Here is a 13,126-nt window from a genome sequence, read left to right as displayed (position 1 = left end):
ACTACGTTCGAACCAATGGAGCGAAAACGTGGGACGGGGGAGGAAGTCAAAAGAGGTGCGGTTACCAAGGCAAAACGGTCGCTAGCATCTCCACGTCAAAGTTGTTTTCCGTTTAGGCGGAGAAACAAGACAGATGCGGTCATGAGACACATGTAGGTGTGGTCAAGTGCGGTCATTTGAGAAGGATGCAGATGTGGTCAAATAGTGGGAGACATCGCCTCCCCTTTTCCTTGAGAGGTGCAAAAATCTGTGATGGAAACAGGAGGAAAGACCATGAAAATGTCATCGTTTGCCGCCCAGCGCCGGTGGGACGGCGAAACGGCGCGAGCTGAAGAACTTCCAGAGAATAGTGCTGTCCGCAGGTAAGTGCCCCCCCCAGTAGCTGCTCCTCTCTGGAGACACTGGGGTGGAAAGGAGTAGCGGAACGTTTGGGTCGAATCCTTGCACACAGAGGACTGGGGATCTGGCAAAGACACTTATAGCAGTGTCCACCTCCACGTGCACACTGTCCCCCAGGTGTCAGGGGGAAGGAAAGAGTTAAATCATAGTGCTGGAATAGGGAGCAGGTATGAGGGACCCTGTGTGGGACACCATGAGGGACAGGTATAGGGACCTGTTCCTTTCCTTCATTCAGTCCCCTCATTTATCACTTCATTCCCATCCTCCATTCCTTCCCTCCCTCTATTCCTTTCCTCTGTTCCCTCCCTTCATTCCTCCCTTCATTCACATCCTCCATTTGTGCCCTTCATTCCTTCCCTCCCTTCTCTCTGTCCATTTCTTTCCTCTATTCTCTCCCTTCCTTCCTTTCCTACATTCATGTCTTGATTTCTTCCCTCCATTCTCTCCCTCCATTCCTTTTCTCCATTCATGCACTTGATTTCTTTCCTCCATTCATTCTCTCCCTCCATTCATGCCCTTGATTTCTTCCCTCCATTTCTTTCCTCCATTCATTCTCTTGATTTCTTCCCTCCATTCTCTCTCTCCATTTCTTTCCTCCAGTTCTCCCTCCATTCTCTCCCTGCATTCCTTTCTTCCATTCCTCCATTCATTCATGCCCTTGATTCCTTTCCTCCATTCTCTCCCTCCCTTCTCTCCCTGCATTCCTTTCTTCCATTCCTCCCTTCATTCCTTTCCTACATTCATGCCCTTGATTTCTTCCCTCCGTTCTCTCCTTCCATTCCTTTCCTCCGTTCATGCCCTTGTTGATTTCTTTCCTCCATTCTCTCCCTCCATTTCTTTCCTCCATTTATGCCCTTGATTTCTTCCCTCCCTTCCTTTCTTCCATTCCTCCCTTCATTCCTTTCCTCCATTCTCTCCCTCCATTCCTCCCTTCATTCCCATCCAACGTTCCCTCCCTTTCTTCGCTCTCCCACATCCCTGCCGGAGGACCCAGATGGTTCCGTCCAGAAGCAGGAGCCTCGTCTCGCGCACGGCGCTCCTCTCCGCCGCACCGTGAACCTTCCGCGGGTCGCGCGCTGCCCGCACGCGCCATGACCGCCGCGGGGAACGACGGCGCCGCAGCGAGACGCGAGGAAGCGCAGGCCGGGGCGCGCGGCGCGAGACCGTTCCGCGGATGGGGAGGAAGCGCTTCGGGATCGCGGCGCTGCGGCGGGATTCTGCTGTGCGCGGGGCTCCTGTCCGCGTGCGCTCGGGGTGAGTTACCGCACGAAGGGGGTAAAGCGAGATACGGCAGTGGGCGGAGTGCGGTAACGCAGGTCGTGACAGTCAGGTGTTATTTATTATATTTCACTATCGTGTGCGCGAGACAGAGAGAGAGTAGAAAGGTACTGAGTGAGTGCCTATAGGCTATAATAGGCTGTTAAGCTCCAGTGCTCCTGCACCACAGTACAGAGTACAGTACAGTACAGTACAGAAACACAGGGCTGACTGAGTCCCTCCACTGATCACCAAAGCAAATCATTGATCAGAGTCCCTTTATTGATCACCAAACCAATACTGATCACCTGGCCCTCACTGTTGCACCCTCTTTTATTCCAGTGTTCTCACTGATGGACGTTGTTGTACCCTGTTGTACCCCAGCGTTACGACTGATGTCCTGTCCCATCCGTCCCCCCCCCAGCAAGGGTTCAAATGCACCCTCTCTGGCCGCCTCCGTGGCACGGAGACGAGACGGGGCTGCGGGGGGCGCTGGTGCTGGCGCTCGGCGAGGCCTCAGCTTCTCGTTTACACGTCAATTCAATTTCCTCATTTTATTCTTGCCCGAAATCCGCAGTGGTGCAGCTTCATCTCCGCAGCGATACCGCGGTAAAGTTCCCTCGATGGAGGCGAACTCATGGCAGCCTGTCAGCTGTTGGAAAGCAAAGGCCTGTTTTCCTGCTCAGATGCGCCGGCGCTTCTCCGCAGGGAGCAGAAGGGGGCGCCGCTGAGCACCAGCAGTTGGCTGTGCTCCGTGCGCGGCGACGCCTCGCAGACGGCATGATGTTGGGTCGCAACCTGAACTCTGTGTCCCAGCTGTGTCCAGAAGTCCCTCCTTCAGGCTTGCAGTGGAGATGATTAATGCATGTTGATGAGATTATTAATGCGTCTTCGTGAGATTATTAATACGTGTTACGTAACTCTTCCGGGAAGATGCTGTTTACAGAGTCGAAAATAAGCATAGTTTTTAGTGCAGTGAAATATCGTGTGTGTACTTGTGTTTTACATTGTTTTTGACCAATATGAGGCCCAAAAACGATACTTCCCTTCCTGCGGTCGCCGCTGTGACGCACGAGGGCCGACCGCCCGTGACCTCGACCGCTTTCTCGCGTCCCTCAGCCGAGAACTGCAGCCGCGTCCTCGACGGCTCGGCCGGCTCCCTCCAGAGCCCAGGTTACCCGCACGGCTACCCGAGTTTCGCCCGCTGCACCTGGGAGCTCCTGGTCGCCGAGAGCAACCGCATCCAGCTGGTGTTTGAGAGCTTCGCCCTCGAGCAGCACTTTGACGTTCTCTCCGTGTTCGACGGACCTCCCGGCGCCGCTGTCCTGCGCTCCAGGTGAGGGGGGAGGGGCCTCATGCTCCACTGGGGGTCTGACTCATCCGTGCTCTTTGTGCTGTTGCCCCTCCCCTCCTCCCTGGGGGTCCATGTGGTCCATTCTGGAGACCCCCCCATCAGAGAGACCTGCCACGTTCTCTGAACTGGGCCTGAACCTCTGGTCACAACAGGGTGGAACTGGTCATTTCCTTCTCTAAGTCATCAGGTCCTGCGGGCCCTGGAGCATTGACCTGGGAGTGACCGCGGTCCACCTGGGAAAAATCATGCCGTCCAAAAGTGCACTTCTGTGTGGGGCAGGGTAAATGCTTTAGGTCCAGCAGGTGGCGCAGTGGTTAGAGCCGGTCACATATCACGACGCTGAGTTTTCCGACCTGAAACGCAAAAATGCTCCGGAAAGTTCTGCCACAAGAATTTCCTCCACAAAACGGCCGCTCACGATACATTGTGTCAAAGTGGGGCCGCTTGGGTACGACACTCCGTCCCTTTTTTGTGGGAAAGCCTTGTCTCTGGTGGCTCTGGTTCTCTCTCACACACACACACACACACACACACACACAGGCTTTTGTCACTTCCAGTCTAATGCCAGTTTTCCTGCAGTTGCTGAGTAACAAGGTGACAGTTTGACATTTTCTGTTGATGTTGAACTTTCAGCTCCACCCCCCACGGTGTGCTCTCTCTCTTTCTCTCTTTCCCTCTTTCTCTTTCTTTCTCTCTCTCTCTCTGTCTCTCTCTTCCCCTTTCTGTCCGTCTGTCTCGCTGCTCTTTTTAACACACAGCTTCACGCAGAAGTACCCTGTTTGACTGCAGTACCATGAGCAGCTGATCAACGCCATACAGTGGCGTTAAGAGATATTCAGACTGCTGATTGTGCGCGCGTGTGCGTGTGTGTGTGTGTGTGTGTGTGTGTGTGTGTGTGTGTGAGAGAGAGAGAGAGTGAGTGAGGGCAGCGTGTGTAACGACTCAAACCCACTGACCTGTAAAAGTTCAAAGGGTCGAGTGCAAAGGAACTTGTGCAATAATTATTATTCCAGTGATGAAGACTCGTCAAACACCCTTTCATGTAGTGCTGAGAAGGTTGTAACGGAAAAGACACACACACACATACACACACACAGAGCTCCCCCCCCCCAGCAGATGTACTTAAGGTATTCCATTCATCTCTCCTGCTCCATGCTCAACTTTCATAGCTCTGTTTTCCATGGTCTTCAAGTTCTCACCTCCATCTGATTTCTGCTCCTAAGTACTGAGGTTTGACTGATGCCCCCCCTTATCTGTTTGCCTCCTCCCCCTCTGCAGATTGACAGGGTTCGACATGCCCGCTCCCATCATTAGCTCCACCCCCCGGCTCACGCTGTCCTTCCTGTCGGACTACGCTGTCGGCGCCCGGGGCTTCAAGGTCTCCTACAAAGGTAGAGCCTCGCCTGTGGGGCGACCACCGGGGGCAGTGTGGAGCTGAGGGGGGGGAAGCTGTCGTCGGGGTCTGTGGCTTTGGGCGGCTTTCACGTGTCGTTGGCGGGGGGGCCAGGTGTGAGGGTAGGGGTGCAGCCACTGCCCTGGATGGGCACTTTGGGGACCATCAGCTGGTCTTCACCAGCATGTCCTGGTAGAAAGCAGCAGCGGCCTCCTGTGGTTTCACTTAATGTGGCTTTTCCACAGTTGAGGAGGCAACTGCTAGTGTAGGGCTTTCCCAGATGGGTAACAAACTGTAAGTAGTTGCTGTGTGTCTGTCTGTGTGTGTGTGTGTGTGTGTGTGTGTGTGTGTGTGTGTGTGTGTGTGTGTGTGTGTGCGCACGCATGCGCTGTGTCCTGTGCTTCCCACACTCCTGCTCTCCCATGTTTCCCGCAGCTCTGCCCAGACACACGTGTGGGACGCCGGGGCCCCTGCGGGGCGGGTTCTTTCAAGGGTCCAGGTTTGGCGTCGGGGACGAGGTTCGCTACAGCTGTGGGGCGGGGCTTGTGCTGGACGGCAGCGCCGTGCTCACCTGTGTGACCGCAGCGCCTGGTGTCGCCGCCTGGGATTTCCCGGTGCCCACCTGTCGAGGTACACGCGCACGCACAAGCACACACGCGCACGCACACGTACACACACTCCGCTGCAGCTCCTCTCTCTAACATTTCGGGTCACTGTCCAACACATTGTTTTTCACCTGTTTTCCTCCAATAAAAACGTCCTGAGTGACATTTTGCCGACGAGGCCTTTTCGTCACGCCGTACACGTCTTTGTTACGCGGGCGCTTGTGTGTGTGTGTCTGTGTGTGCGTGTGTGCGTGCGCTCCGCAGCGGATGGCGCCTGTGGGACCACCCTCAGGGGGAGCAGCGGCTCCGTCTCCAGTCCCAACTTCCCGCAGGAGTACAGCAGCGACTGCGACTGCACCTGGACCGTTGTGAGCGACCCGGGGGACACGATCACACTCCTCTTCTCCACCTTCCAGCTCGAGGAGGGATACGACGTGCTGGAGGTCAGCGGTGCCGAGGGCTCCTCACTGTGGTGAGTGTGAACACAGCGCGCGCATACACACACACACACACACACACAGACACACACAGACACACAGACACACACAGAGTTTGCTCACAAGCCCAAGTCCAGCAGGTGCTGCTTAGGCTCCTTTACCTTAGTGGGAAGGACCTGGGTTTGAAGCCACTGTACAGTACCCAGGATAAAGTAAAAATACCCAGCTGTGTGTCAGCTGACCAGTGTAAGTAGGTGTGTGTATGCTAGGCCAGTAATAGAGAGAATGTGTGCACCCCCTTCAAGTGGTCATCAGAGCGTCTGCCTTCCACTCAAAGTGCCTGGGTTTGAATCCCCGTCCGGCTGTGGTACCCTGCGCCCCAAGCAGTGTGTTTGTCGTGCTGTCTATCAGTGAGGTGTGTCCACACCTGCGCACGGTCAAGGTTTGAGGAAGGAGAGCATGTGGTGGCACCTGCTGCTGAGGTGTTTAGAGGACTGGGATTTGGGCCAGATGGTTGTGGGGTCCCTGCCTGGACTCCAGTGACATCATCACCAAAGACATGATCATGGTACCTGAGCCTCGATCCAGGACCACCCTGTAAGGTGTGGAGGCGACCAGGTATTTCTGCAGCGTATGAGTCTGATGTGTATGCGCGCACACAAACTCACAGGCACACACACTGTCTCTTGTTCTCTCTCTCTGTCTCGCTCGCTCGCTCGCCCCGCAGGTTCACAGGCTCCACCCTCCCGCCTCCTGTCCTCAGCAGTAGGAATTGGCTCAGGCTGCGTTTCATCACTGACGGAACCCGTCAGCTACAGGGCTTCAGTGCTCATTTTGAAGGTGGGCAGAGGGGGTGGAGGTTCCTGGTGCTGTGGATTCGATGGGGGGTGGGCATAAGCAGGGCCTCTGTGCTGTGCAAATGAATGGGTGGGACATCCATTGGTGTTCATCTTTCTATAATAAATAACTGTAACCCAGTGTAGGGTCCTGCTGACTGTGACTTTTAGAGGGGGATGTGAGCATGGGCAGACATGCCTGTGTGTGACTGACCTGTGCTGAGCACACACACACTCTTGTGACTCACTATGTGTGTGTGTGTGTTTGTGTATTGCAGTAAAGAAAACGAACGAGCTGAAGCCCCGAGGACTGATGCTCCTTCCCAGCAGGAGCCGTGAGCAGAAGACGTCCGTGTGTGAGTGAGATGAGCTGCCTGGTGGAACCAGTGTGTGTGTCGGGGGGGAAATCCAGAGAGACAGACAAACGCAGACAGAGAGAGAGAGACAGAGAGAGACGCCTCCCGCTTACGAGCCCCTTCCTCCTTTCAGTGTCACAAGTGGCTCAAGAACTGCACCGCTGTCCTGACCCCGGAGTCCCAGCGCAGGGGAACAGGAAGGGCTCTGATTTCAGGTGAGAGGTGGAGCATGCAAACACCTGGGTGTGGCCTGTCCACAAACACTGGGTTATGGGCTGTGTGTTGCGTCCTCTGCAGGAGAGGCTCCACGGTGTACTTCTCTTGTGATGACGGCTATGAGCTACAAGGGTCCAAGAGCATCACCTGTTTTCCTGTGATGGACAGCTACGTTGGGTGGAGTGACAGTCCACCCGTGTGTAAAGGTAGTATGGACAGCTCCGGATAAACACACTCTCCATCTCTGATTGGTGGACAGCTCTCCGGACACACACCGTTTCTGTCTATGATTGGTGGACAGGTCCCAGTACACACACCGGCTCCAACTCTGATTGGTGGACAGCTCCCCGTACCCACACCGCCTCTATGTCTGATTGGTGGACAGGTCCCAGTACACACTACACACACCGTTTCTGTCTATGATTGGTGGACAGGTCCCAGTACACGCACCATCTCCAGCTCTGATTGGTGGACAGGTCCTTGTTGGGTAGTTTCAAAAGACTGCTTGTTTGCTGCTTCCTTTCAGCACCTTCATGTGGTGGACAGCTCCATGGCCCCAGTGGTACGATCGCTTCACCCAACTTTCCCGTTCAATATGATAACAACGCCAACTGCTCCTGGGTTGTCACGGCAACAGACACGTCCAAGGTCAGCTGTTCACTGGGGGCCGTGTCATTGCCCCCACACCCAAAGACACATTCTGCCTCCAGGCTTGAGCTCAGAAGCTGCTCCTCGAGTGACAGGATGCTCTTTAGCTGTATTCTTTGCTCTTCAATTTTAGAGACAACCCCCTGTTTTCAGCAGTGTGTTGGATGCAGCTTTAACACTCAATAGACACTCTGATTGTTTGTCAGTTGCTCTATTCCTGATCATCTCACTCCACTGCCAACCATCAGCTCATTGGAACCAGGACCTGCTGCTTCCTTCACTTGAGTTCGTTTTTTCCCCAACGCTTAATTGAAAGATTCCTGAAACAGCTTGAAACGCTCACTTTGTGGCATAAAAAGTGCCGTTCACTTTTAACTCTTGTTTTTTTTATTTGATGTTTTACTTTACAAAAGATTTACTTTCATACTCTGTTATTTTAATTCTAGGTATAAAACAAAACTATGTACCTGCAGGTTCTTTAAGAATATAAGCAAACGGAAATAAAACAAAACATTATTTTTCATTCCATTTGCTAAGGATCAGAAACAGAACCTTTTCAATGATTTTCCATCCATCTGATCTGTAAAGGTCAGTAGATGGATAATAACTATGAAAAGTTTCCATTAAGAGCAGCTTTAGATCCATCAAAAGTTTCAAAAGAAAATTGCAATGGATGAAGCCCTTGACCCTTGGCAGCTCCCAGTGTTTGCACCTGCACTGTTACTTACTGGAGCGATTCCATCACTCCTTCATCCCATCGTCTCACCACCGCATAAACCCATGTGACCATCATTCCATCACCTGCAAGCTCTTACTAAAAGTACGAACGGTCTTGACCTTGGTTTTTACCTGTCGAAGGCGATCAAGCTGACATTCGAGAGCTTTGACCTTGAGCAAGGTTATGACACTCTCACGGTGGGAGATGGAGCTTCTGTCGGGGACCAGAAAACTGTTTTTCACACGTAAGTGCCGTCCAGAGCAACTTTCTCCAGCAGCACCCCCTGCCCCAACGTGAGTACAACTCTTCGCTTGCCGGTTCCTTTGCAGACTGACAGGCACCACAACGCCGGACCTGGTGATCAGCATCAGTCACCAGATGTGGCTCAACTTCAAGACAGATGACAGCAGTGTGTCGTAGGGCTTCAGGGTCTTGTATGAAGGTAAAGATGGAGACCTGATCCCTTCTCCTCTGAAAAGCTTGCAGTGTTCATGGCAAGACAGGAGTCAGCTGAGGCTCCGCTGAGGGATTCTGCTCTTACCTGTAGAGATGGAGCAGGCTGGCTGCGGTGACCCCGGTGTGCCCCCCCACGGCAGGCGGCGAGGCTCCAGCTTCCTGCACGGGGATCAGCTGCAGTTCGAGTGTCTCCCTGCCTTCGAGCTGGTCGGCCCGAAGAACATCACGTGTCTGAGGAACAACCAGTGGTCGGCCAAGAAGCCCAGCTGCACGTGTGAGTGAGCTGTGTCTCTCTTCTCTCTCTCTCTCTCTCACACACACACACACACACACACACAGGACTGTTAGCTGCTGTGTTGTGCTAATGTTCTACTCAATATGCACAGTTAGCCACAGCTCCTCTCTCCTCCCCCGTTCCTGGAAACACCAAAGTGATGTACTGTGTGTGTTCACGTCGCGCTGCACTATGGACGCAGTCAGATGATGATGGAGTTGCACCAGTTAGACTCAGTTATACACACTGACCTGCAGAGCGCTGCTGGAGCTTGTTCTTGTTCTGCTCACAAAGGGTAATCCCCATCGTGATTTGAAGGTTGTCCATTCGAACCCCACCTACTGCTGTAGGACCCTTGAGCAAGGTACTTACCCTAAATTGCTCTGGTAAGATACCCAGCTGTATGAATGGTAACATAACTGTAAGTAGATTAACAATGTAAGTCGAGTAGCAGAAAAGTGAACAAACAATGAATAAATGTCAGTTCAAGAGGTTCCTGATCCACACGATGGGGTCTCACCCCCTGAGGATTCGAGGCCTCCCGAGGTGCTCAAATAAGCATCCAGGTTCGCGTGGCCGTGTTGCTGTGCTGCACGCTCCACCATGCGGAGATGAGCTGTCAGTGTGGAGGAGATGAAGTGGTGAACACCTCAGCTCTGATTGTCCGTCTCCTTGGTGTCTCTACCCCCCATTGGGCACCCAAACACATGAACAGTGGAGCTATACCGGTGTCCTGGGAGTGACAGAGGGACACACAGAGCCCACAGTCCAACATCCGTCTTCTCCCCGAAGGGACATGGTAGTGCTGCTCTCATCTGGCTCTCCTTTCTTGCTTTGCCCCCCTCCACAGTCTCTTGTCTCTTTAACTTCACCGCCCCATCGGGCGTCCTGCTGTCACCCAACTACCCCCAGAACTATGGCAACGGCATGAACTGCGTGTGGCTGATCATCGCCCCCCTTGAACGCCGCATCAGCATCACCTTTAATGACCTGAGTATGGAAAAGTCCTTTGACTTTCTGTCCATCAAGGATGGGGGCGGGGCTGAATCGCCCGTCCTGGGCACCTTCTCGGGTGACAGTCTGCCCTCGCCCATCAGTACTCGCACACATGTGGCCCGCCTCGAGTTTCAGACGGATCACACCACCACCGGTCGGGGATTTAACATCACTTTCACCAGTAAGTACCATGCCAAGCCTTCCAAACATGGGTTAAATCCCATTCTGCCACAAATGATTTTAACTCCATCACCTTCACCGCTGAATACAGGGCCATGTCTCACATGTCTCACATGTGTCCTCTCGGCGGTGACATTCATCAGTGACACGGTGTTAATAGTATAAATGTTAATAATTGGCTCCTTTGAGATGGGCTTGTGGGGATGTGGGTGTGGGGTTACAGAAGTGTCCGGCTATTGGACAAGAGTGTGTGGTTAACTGATGATGAGTGTGTGTGTGGATAATGTGTGGGTCGTGCTACCCCAGCTTTCGGGCAGAATGAGTGCCCTGACCCCGGTGTGCCAGTGAATGGGAAACGTCTGGGCACCAGTCTGCAGCTGGGCACCTCGGTGATCTTCGTGTGCCTGGAGGGCTTCATCAGAACACAGGGAGCCATGAGCATCTCCTGCATCCTGAAGGATGGGATGGTGCTGTGGGACAACGCTGCTCCACTCTGTGAAGGCACGTGTTAGCGTGCAGCAATCACTTGCGCGCATGCACACACGCGCGCGCGCACACACACACACACAAGCTGTGCACAGCCCATGTAGCTCAGCCTTCCACATTTTCTGCCCCCCAGCTCCCTGTGGAGGAGCTCTGAAGGCCCCCAGGGGGGTCATTCTGTCCCCAGGATGGCCAGAGCACTACAAGGAAGGTCTTAACTGCGAGTGGATCATTGAGGCCCCCCCCGGCTACCCCATCAAGATCGAGTTTGAAACGTGAGTGCCCCGTGTGTGCGTGCGTGTCTCTGACTGCTGTGCTTCCTCACTCAGTGTCAGTGCCGAGGCCAGGAGACAGGAGGTAAGGTTTGGACCCAGGTGCGAGTAGGTTTATTTCCTTAACAATCACAGGAGCAGACAAAATCGGTGGTCAGGGACAGGCGTGGGTTTTCCAAGGAGCAAACGTCATTTCAGGGGTGAGGCAATATTCAGAACATGGATGAACAAGTAGAGGTCAAAAACCAGGAGAAACGGGAACAAAGACCAGGGAACAGCGTGTTGGGAACAAAATGCTGAATACACAAGCCGAGCAGGCAAGCGTTGTAAGATTCCGCACCCGATGCCGGGACGCCGCTGCCTTTATACCTGGCCGGGCTCATTGGTACCAGGTGCTGTCGTTGCGCTTGTGGGTGTTGCCATGACACTCAGTGTCTCGTATGATGCTCAACAACTCTCTTATTTGCAAAATGCCTCTCCTTCAGCGTTCTCTCCAACTAACATTGCAGGTTCCGCACGGAGGTCAACTATGACGTGCTGGAGGTGCGGGACGGCCGCTGGCCTTCGTCTCCGCTGATCGGCAGCTACCACGGCACCCAGGCGCCCCTCTTCCTCTTGAGCACCTCCAACTTCCTGCACCTGCTCTTTTCCACTGATAAGACCCACTCTGAGGCCGGCTTCTTCATCCGCTACGAGAGTAAGATTCCTCTCGATGGCCTGCTGGGCAGAGTCTTGGTTTCATGTATTGTATGTGTCTTATAACCACACCATTATTATCGCTTCTCTTCAACACGTGATGACTACCAGATGACACAGGTATATCGGTTACACGTTAACTAAAAGCACATGGGGTTAATTTTAGTGCTGTACCAAAACTCAGTGGCAGGATGTCCACGTTCGGTCACGTATAAACAAACGCGTCTGTCCCAGTTGTTCAACAGCGGTCGGATCACTGCGTCGATCCCGGGGTCCCTGTTAACGGCCGCCGTCACGGCGATGACTTCTACGTGGGGGCGCTGGTGACGTTCGGCTGCGACTCGGGGTTCACCCTCAGCGACCTGGAACCTCTGGAGTGCGAGCCCAACTTCCAGTGGAGTCGTCCCCTGCCCAGCTGCGATGGTACGGCCAGACTCCGCCCACCAGCATATGGACACGCTGTTTCCACGAATACAGAAGAGCTCAGTGCTTGGTGGGGATGGATGGCAAAGGGTCAAACTGATGTGCTTTAGGTTTTTATTATGTTTTAATCAGTTTTTTGGGATGCGTGATGTTGTGCCTCCAATGTTGACCCATCCCGTCCCCCCGCAGCTCTGTGTGGGGGCCACATCCGGGCTCCTCGCGGCACCATTCTGTCCCCTGGCTTCCCTGACTTCTACCCACACAACCTGAACTGCACCTGGGTGATAGAGACCTCCCATAGGAAAGGTGTGTGTGGCCACACGTTGACTCAGTTTGGCGGTACAGTGACCACTGTGATGGAGGTGCCGATGCTCCACTGAACATCATTGGCTCAGCGTCTTTTCCACTTTGCTCTGTGTCGTGTTCTCAGGTGTGCAGCTCACCTTCCACATCTTCCACCTGGAGAGCCCCCAGGACCACCTGCTGGTGACGGAGAACGGCAGTTTCTCCCAGCCACTGTGGCGCCTGAGCAGCTCCACACTGCCCCTCCCGCTCAACGCTGGTCTCTTCGGCAACCACGCGGTCCAGCTGCGCTTCCTGTCCGACTTCTCCGTCTCCTACGAGGGCTTCAACATCACCTTCTCAGGTGGGGAGAGGTGCCGGTGGGCGACTGGTCGGTACGTCGCCCTCTTGTGTGCTGGAGCTCCTGCTGCTCACTCACCTTGTTAGAAACACGCTTGAAATGTTGCTGTGCTCCACAGGCACCGTGACCCTCTGCCTGTGTCCTCACCCTACCTTTCCGTTATCCTCCGTGTCCATCATTTACGCGTCTCATCCTCCTCCACAGAGTACGACTTGGAGCCGTGTAACGACCCTGGGACACCAGCTTTCAGCACCCGTAGGGGTGTCCGGTTCGGCGTGGGTGACGCCTTGCTCTTCTCCTGCCTCCCAGGTTATCGTCTGGACGGCCAAGCTCAGATCACCTGCCTGGGGGGGCGGCGCCGGCTCTGGAGCTCCGCCCTGCCAAGGTGTGTGGGTAGGTGATCCCGTGCTTTCGTCCGGCTGGCTGGCCATTGGTAACTCTGCAGTACACTGGAGCAGCCCAACCCCAGTACCGCACTGCTTAT

At 54.2% G+C, this 13,126-nt stretch overlaps 2 protein-coding genes across 4 annotated transcripts in view; both read left to right on the top strand.

Moving 5' to 3' along the window:
* Positions 1-1,490: 1,490 nt before the first annotated feature.
* csmd1a (CUB and Sushi multiple domains 1a) lies at positions 1,491-5,484 on the top strand. Its single transcript, XM_029258567.1, has 5 exons — positions 1,491-1,653; positions 2,776-2,992; positions 4,289-4,401; positions 4,839-5,033; positions 5,273-5,484. Exons 1-5 carry the CDS (start codon positions 1,491-1,493, stop codon positions 5,482-5,484), a joined length of 900 nt encoding a protein of 299 aa, XP_029114400.1.
* Positions 5,485-7,423: 1,939 nt separating this feature from the next.
* The window catches only part of LOC108931311 (CUB and sushi domain-containing protein 1-like), a 32,382-nt gene continuing 26,679 nt past the window's right edge, over positions 7,424-13,126 (top strand). Inside the window, exons 1-12 of one of the 3 annotated variants that reach the window (XM_029258425.1) lie at positions 7,424-7,501; positions 8,360-8,463; positions 8,549-8,661; positions 8,767-8,949; positions 9,800-10,126; positions 10,432-10,626; positions 10,745-10,883; positions 11,390-11,577; positions 11,811-11,999; positions 12,189-12,305; positions 12,430-12,645; positions 12,952-13,035. In XM_029258425.1, coding sequence (XP_029114258.1) covers positions 8,769-8,949; positions 9,800-10,126; positions 10,432-10,626; positions 10,745-10,883; positions 11,390-11,577; positions 11,811-11,999; positions 12,189-12,305; positions 12,430-12,645; positions 12,952-13,035 — 1,636 coding nt within the window. In that variant the 5' untranslated portion in view covers positions 7,424-7,501; positions 8,360-8,463; positions 8,549-8,661; positions 8,767-8,768. Of the gene's footprint in view, positions 7,502-8,359; positions 8,464-8,548; positions 8,662-8,766; positions 8,950-9,799; positions 10,127-10,431; positions 10,627-10,744; positions 10,884-11,389; positions 11,578-11,810; positions 12,000-12,188; positions 12,306-12,429; positions 12,646-12,846; positions 13,036-13,126 lie in introns of all 3 variants that reach the window. The other 2 variants (XM_029258426.1, XM_029258424.1) reach the window with 2 other exon arrangements.

This window comes from Scleropages formosus, chromosome 15 (genome assembly GCF_900964775.1).
Source record: "Scleropages formosus chromosome 15, fSclFor1.1, whole genome shotgun sequence".
Taxonomy (NCBI): Eukaryota; Metazoa; Chordata; class Actinopteri; order Osteoglossiformes; family Osteoglossidae; genus Scleropages; species Scleropages formosus.
Note: the sequence above shows the minus strand (reverse complement) of the source record. Positions and strands in the feature narration are given on the sequence as shown.

What these genes read in the sequence shown, in the direction of transcription:
- csmd1a (XM_029258567.1), top strand. Translation starts at nt 1,491, where the DNA reads ATGACCGCCGCGGGGAACGACGGCGCCGCAGCGAGACGCGAGGAAGCG. An exon ending in GCCGCTGTCCTGCGCTCCAG is followed by an intron (nt 2,993 to 4,288) that starts GTGAGGGGGGAG and finishes CCCCCTCTGCAG; the next exon opens with ATTGACAGGGTTCGACATGC. An exon ending in CTTCAAGGTCTCCTACAAAG is followed by an intron (nt 4,402 to 4,838) that starts GTAGAGCCTCGC and finishes TGTTTCCCGCAG; the next exon opens with CTCTGCCCAGACACACGTGT.